At 34.4% G+C, this 7,312-nt stretch overlaps 1 protein-coding gene across 1 annotated transcript; it reads left to right on the top strand.

Moving 5' to 3' along the window:
- The first annotated feature begins 2,011 nt into the window (after positions 1-2,011).
- LOC132054906 (tetrahydroberberine oxidase-like) lies at positions 2,012-3,870 on the top strand. The gene has a single exon (XM_059446856.1). The coding sequence runs from the start codon at positions 2,068-2,070 to the stop codon at positions 3,652-3,654; it is 1,587 nt and encodes a 528-aa protein (XP_059302839.1). The 5' UTR covers positions 2,012-2,067; the 3' UTR covers positions 3,655-3,870.
- The last annotated feature ends 3,442 nt before the right edge of the window (positions 3,871-7,312 follow it).

Here is a 7,312-nt window from a genome sequence, read left to right as displayed (position 1 = left end):
CGAAGTGAAATCTCAACAACAATTAATCCGTCCATTCAAGAACAAGCAAAGCCCTTGATTGACGGCCGTATCGTGAGGAGAAGAATCAGAGGATTACATCTTTTTATTTAAGATTTCATAAAGATTGTAACCCCCGCACAAATTCTTGAGATCAAATATTATTCTTTGTCATTATTTTTCTTGTCTTGATTATTATTTTCAGGAACGAAAGATTAGTCGTTACAGTCATTAAGCAAAGATCATTGACCAATTAATAAACCCAACGTGTCATCTTTATAGGGGTCAAAGGATTTTAAATACGCAACTCTTTACAATTAATTTTTGTCTCAGTTCCTCTTTTAAAAAATATATATATATATATAAAAAAAAACCGCCTTAATTCGATTTCAGAGTAAATGGTATTATCGTACTAAGATATTTTTTCTTGAGATTCTTATACTACTCTTTAAAGGAAATAATAAAAAACTTTAGTTTTATATAAAGATGAGGTTTCTTTATGTTTGATTTCATCTCAAATTGCTGAACAAACTTTCAAAAACGAAATATCCTGTTTGGACAGGTTTTTGGTTTGTCTTGAAAGGTATATATCTTCTCTTTTGAAAACAATTTTTGTGTTTGAATCGTTTTCCAAAAAGAGTTATTTGAAAGAGTTAAAATATAATTAAACACCTGTTTGATTTCCTAAAAGATTTTGGAGTTATTTTCGAAAAACAATGTTAGATTTGGTGTTCAGATAAAACAAAAAGACAGTTTGCATATTTTGTTAAACTTCAGTGTATATGACTTATTAAATCACACGTTTATAACAAGTTAAATTAATGTTTACCAAAATACTATGCCCCAGTTTAGAAAACTATTCTTTAAAATCAAAACAGTTTACTTGTACAATTTTAATCAAGTTTTTCCCAAAACCAAAAGCAATTTGTTTATCTAATACTTCCTCAGGTTCATATCATATGAGGTTTTTAGCTTGGACATGCCCCTCAAGAAATCGCTCGCCTCTAGAATGTAAGAAGTGTTCTTACGAAATTACCTTGTAGTAGCTATTTAATATAGTTTCTTCGTTATGTAAAAATTCACTCTCTAAATTGTTAGATATTTTGTAATATTTGGAGGTCTTAAATTAAACAGATACATATGTTCATGAAAATGCATGACTATTCTGAAAAGTCATCTCTCAAATCTATAAATCTAAGGACACTCCAGAAGTAGCATAAGAAAAATCTGCAGGTATAACACAGGCTTTGTTGTATACTGAAGGGAATTGCTTGTATTTTTCCCAATATATATACGGGCAATGTCTCTTTAAGGAAAGTCGATTCTTCACGCCTCAAAGCCATTTATCTTCTTCAATTATGTTTACCTATTTTTCTAACAATCTTAAAGAGATATTGTATAATGAAGGAGATATTGATTGCTGTGGAGAATTCAAGAATAGCGGGCTGATCTATAAGAAGGGAAAATAAGAAACTAATTCTGTTGCCGAGATATATGCAGAAGTTCTATTGATTACCACTTGGCTTGCATATCTTCTTCATAACTTCAATATCTATTTTTCTAACATAAATAAGCATATACCTTCTTGATTATATATATATAAAAACTATTTTAGACTAAATATAAAAGTTAAACATACCATATTATATGGACCGGAGGGAGTATTTATTTTATTCTCCAGCAATATCTATATTTAATTAACAAATAGCTAAAAGGGTTGAATAAATGGTTAGAGCTTGATTTTTTGCAAGTTAATTAGGTCAAACAAATGTGAAAGGTGTTTTTTCTGGCTAAATGTGTGAAAGGTTATTATGACCAAACTTCTTCACTTAATGATCTTAGAAAATATCATCGGCTCTAACTTCTCAAATCTCAATTGGGTGGTCTGGATGATTTATATACTCTTCAATAGTCTTATTCTTTTTTCATAACTACATATAAACCTTTCACACGCTAACCATACAATGTTGAACCAAACAATTACCTCCTCACACATTATAAATGGAGGGGGAGGAGGTTAGAATTTCATTTCCATAACACAAACTAAACTAAATCTCAAGATCTCAAGCAATGAAGATTTATTGGTTTTCCTTTCTTTTATTTATTGTCTTCTCATCAACTTTATGGGAAGCTTTAGCTAATACTCATAAAGAATTCATCCAATGCCTATCTCATAGTAACCAAACCTCTTCCATTTACACCCCAAATAACTCTTCTTATTCATCAATCCTTCAATTCTCCATAAAAAACCTAAGGTTCAAAACAACTAAAACACCTAAACCTCTTGTTATTGTCACACCATTAAGTGAATTCCAGCTTCAACAAATCATTCTTTGTGCTAAGGAAACTGGGATGCACGTTAGGGTTCGTGGTGCAGGACATGACTATGAAGGGCTTTCTTATGTCTCCGAGGTTCCATTCGTTATAATTGATCTTATCAACCTTAGAACAATCGATGTTAATGTCAATGACAAGAGTGCATGGGTTGAAGCTGGATCAACTATTGGCGAAATCTATTATAAAATCGCGGAGAAAAGCAAAACCCTAGGATTTCCTGCTGGTGTTTGTCCAACAGTTGGTATTGGTGGACATTGTAGTGGAGGTGGTTTTGGAGTTATGTTGCGAAAATATGGCCTAGCTGCTGATAACATTGTAGATGCACATTTGATCGATGCGAATGGAAGAATTCTTGATAGGGTTTCTATGGGGGAGGATTTATTTTGGGCAATTAGAGGAGGTGGTGGTAATAGCTTTGGAGTTGTTCTTGCATGGAAGATCAAATTAGTAGATGTTCCTCAAAAAGTAACTGTTTTCACACTTGACAAGACAATGGAACAAAATGTCACAAAGCTTATACATAAGTGGCAATATGTTGCGCCAAGATTCCATGAAGATTTGTTCATTAGGATCTCGATTAGTAGGATGAGCTCAAGTAAAGGTGATAACAACAAACAAACAATTGTAGCTTCATTCAAATCCATATTCCTCGGTAGAATCGATCGATTACTTTCCATCATGCAAAAAAATTTCTCTGAATTAGGGTTGAAAAGAGAAGATTGCATTGAAATGAGTTGGATAGAGTCTACATTATACTTTGCAGAATTCCCAAGAGGTGAATCTATTGATGTCTTGCTAGGTAGGGTTGAACTATCGAGACGTTACGTCAAGGCAAAATCAGACTATGTATATCAGCCAATCCCAGAGGAAGGTCTCGAAGGAATATGGAGATTGTTTTTTGAAGATGAAGCTGAATCAGCACAAGTAATATTGAATCCATATGGTGGGAGGATGGATGAGATTGCATCATCTTCTATTCCTTTCCCTCATAGGGCTGGGAATTTATACACAATCCAACATTTAGTCTATTGGGATGAAGAAGGAGAAGAAGTAGCTGAAAGGCATATAAGGTGGATAAAAAGGCTTTATTCTTACATGACTCCTTTTGTTTCTAAGTTTCCAAGAAGTGCTTATATCAACTATAGGGATCTTGATATTGGTGTAAATAACATCAAGGGATATACAAGCTATGTGCAAGCTAAGGTTTGGGGGATTAAGTATTTCAAGACTAATTTTGATAGATTGGTTCGTGTGAAGACTAAGGTGGATCCTTCAAACTTCTTTAGGAATGAACAAAGCATTCCTTCACTTACTTGGTAGAAAAACAAAGGTGAAAGAAGTTCTGGCCCAAAAAAAGAATCATTATACAAAAATTAATAAGGCATAGTTTATTATTTAGTTTTTAAGTACACAGTTACTCTTCTTTAAATGTATAATAAAGGATCATGCATGAGATCATGTCACCTTATATGACTTGTGTAGTAGTTTTTGTATGTAGTTTGCTTGTTCTTTCAAATTATTGTATATTGATTGATTTAAAGGTTATTTGAATTATTTTTATGGTTTTATTCCTTATAAAATGATATTGTTTTTTCTCAATATTAAATTATTAGGAATTTATTGGAACATGACTGCAGGTTCTCGATTTCTTTACAATAACATTGGTTCCATTAGTTTTAAAATTTAGGGAGAAGTCTTTAAGATGTTTGATTTGCTCTTGATGAGGGTATAATTGGATGACCAAAAAGGACATATGTTAATTTGCTTAAGGTGTAATGACTTACTAAAATTAACTATCATCATTTGCAGTAGCTGACCTAAGATATATTTATACGAAGCTTACTTGAATATGGTCTAGCCTTAATCAAGTACCTAGTCTAATAATTTTCTTTTGTTAGGGTCATTTTCTGGATTTTACTGTTAAAATATCGTGATTGTGAATTGGTCTCTAAATTGGGTGTTTTCCTAAAATATATGTTGCTGTGATCACAAATCTCTATCGAGATTAATATTATTTCTTTATTTATTTTAGAAATTAAATTATATAAATTGACAGTATATTGATCAGATTATCCTTACATGAAGATTATACAACGTTAATGTCAAAAGCATTGGAATTAAGAGTAAGGAACAGATACTATCCACTAAGATTCTTGAAGTGGGATCCATGGTTCAACACAGATGAGGAGACTGCATTAATAGTTATTGCATGGATTTCTTCCCTGGATTGCCAACTAATTTGTTTGACAAGGAATCCATGTTTTCCTTAGTGAATGCAGTGAGGAAGCCACGAGTGATAGACAAGGCCACTAATAATCAAACAATACCTAGCTTTACTAGGGTAAAAGTGGAAGTTGATCTTCTTAAAGATATTCCAAATAGAGTATAGATAAATTGTTTAGATGACGAAATTGAGATAATCAAGTCAAAGTGACAAACTATACTATATGACTATTTGCCAAAATATTGTACTCATTGTAAACTGCAAGGACACAACATGCTAGGATGTTGGGTTTTACACCCTGAGCAAAATGAAGATAAAGACAAAGAGAATAAAGGAAAATAGATAATGGAGGATAAAGAGCATCACCAGGAGAACATACAGGAAAAACCAAAAGCAAAGAAGGAGGAAGAGGTGCAAGCTGCAAAACAGGTTCCAGTTCAAAGACAAAGGAGATTAACATCAAGGATGATCAGAGTAACAATGATACAAAGGAGATAGAGAACAACAATAATTAGAATATTGAAAACAAGATCAAAATCCAAGATTCATCTGTACAAGTAGTGAAGGAGCCAATTGAAACACAAGGCAAGGATAAAATGCACTCAGAGGGTACAAAGGCTAATAAAGTTAAGGCGATGGATGATGATAAAATCTCAGATAAGAACCAATTGAAATACATGACAGTGAAAACATGTCTTCAAGCCAAGAGGAGATAATAAGAAAAAAGGAAGTGGAAGAGGTCATTGTCATTCCTGAGAAACATCCTAGGAGGTACAATAGATGGGTTCACTGAGAAGGGAGATGATATAGTAGCAGACTGTCAATCAGGAGAACAACAAATAGAACAAACTCAAAGTACCAACAATGAAGATAACACGGATATAGAACATCACTAGGAGGCTAAACACAATGATACTGAGGCAGATGATTCAGAATCCACCAATATGCCTGAGAGCAATCAGAAACAGATAAAGAGAATGATATCGGAGATGATGATGAAGTAGAGAAAAGAAGTGAATCAATCACATTAGCATAACACAATACTGGAGAGGTCTCCACTGGACAAGCAGCAAAGACAGAGAGAAGCAAGACAGACCAACAAACAAGAGAAAAAAGTGCACCACCTAAGGCAGCATGTGGGGTACTAATAAGGAAAGGTTATGCCAAAGGAAATTCTCAATGAATAGCTCGCTCATTTGGAATATAAGTTCTGTAAACACTCAACGGGCTTTTGAAAGAGTGGTCTGATACATAGACAAAACTAATTCAACTATATTTCTTTAATGGAACCCTTTCAAAATTCAAGACACATTGATATGTACAAATTATGGCCAGGGATGGGATCGTCATGGTATAGTATCAATGGAAAAATTTGAGTCTTTGTATATGATCATTTCCAGGTTGAAATTATAAAAGATACCACACAATTACTATCCATTACATTGACTAACGTGGAATCTGGCCAAGTGTTCATTATTACTCTGATTTATGCAAGCATTGAAAGGGCTAATTGTCACGACCCAACCAGAGAGCGGTGACGGGCACCCGGAGCTAACCTACTGAGCACCTCCTAATATACATCTCGTAATCATATCTAAGAGGACCACATGGCTAACTCGCAACTATCATAATCTGTAAGAGACACAAGTTCAAGAGATATATGCACATCTATATAATCACCATCAACTATGCCCATATATACAAGCCGATAAGGCAGCCAAAAATGATATACAAAATATGAACCGATGAGATTATAGAACATTTGACTATATACATCTGTCTACGAGCCTCTACATGAAGTGCTTAGCATCATGAGGATGGGACAGGACCCCGCCATGCCTATATATACACAAAAGAATAGTACCAGCTGACTTGTAGCTCCGCAAAAGCGGAGCGCTCCTATGCAATCGCTAATGAAGCAGCCTAGGGGTCTGGTCCGTCTGCCTGTCTACCTGTGGGCATGAACGCAGCGTCCACAAACAAAAGGACGTTAGTACGAATAATGTGCCGATTATGTAAGGCATGAGTAACAAAATGATGAAAGTATGAAGATAACATAAGATAAAGAGATTAATTTGTATCTCTGAATTCCTCTTAAGGCGGATGTCATGCATGCTTAGCTTTTAAAAAAAATATTTCCAGACATACATATATAGTACCATATCCAGCCATATAGGCTCAGTGTTATCATCATATTATCATCATCCCGCGTCTAGGGCATCCCGCGTCTGGGGTAACATCATAACCTGCCCACTGCGGTGGTGTGCACATCTACGTGCCTGCCTAGCCGACTATAGCACTGCGCGTTGTGAGAAAATACATACATATATATAAAGCATGCATGAGAGCCCAAATGAAAGATATAACTCTATCGGAGTGACGTAAGGTCGATAAACCTCCGATTGCCATTATGGAATCATTATCATCACTATATCTCACCTTGAAGGAACAATTACCATAAGATGAGATCAACAACTATTACACCTCTTAGTTTTGTACATTGAGATTCATTAGGTGTTAGTTGTTCAATTGTGGACATTGGAGATATTTCCTAGGGTATATGAGGTTATATGTGCCTATCTTATAGTTATGGGGGTTTAAGTTCATGTAATAGGTTATGGAAGGATTGGAGAACAAGTGAATCAAGGAAACTAAGTTGTTGGAATTTCGGAAAGATTTCGTACGATAATTTTGAGCCAACTTGGGGAAAGAATATCTTTAGTATATGAAGAGTTTTGAAGTAAAGTAAAAGCC

This window comes from Lycium ferocissimum, chromosome 4 (assembly GCF_029784015.1).
Source record: "Lycium ferocissimum isolate CSIRO_LF1 chromosome 4, AGI_CSIRO_Lferr_CH_V1, whole genome shotgun sequence".
Classification (NCBI taxonomy): Eukaryota; Viridiplantae; Streptophyta; class Magnoliopsida; order Solanales; family Solanaceae; genus Lycium; species Lycium ferocissimum.
Note: the sequence above shows the minus strand (reverse complement) of the source record. Positions and strands in the feature narration are given on the sequence as shown.

Excerpts from the sequence above, each read along its gene's own strand:
- LOC132054906 (XM_059446856.1), top strand. The coding sequence starts at position 2,068 with ATGAAGATTTATTGGTTTTCCTTTCTTTTATTTATTGTCTTCTCATCA.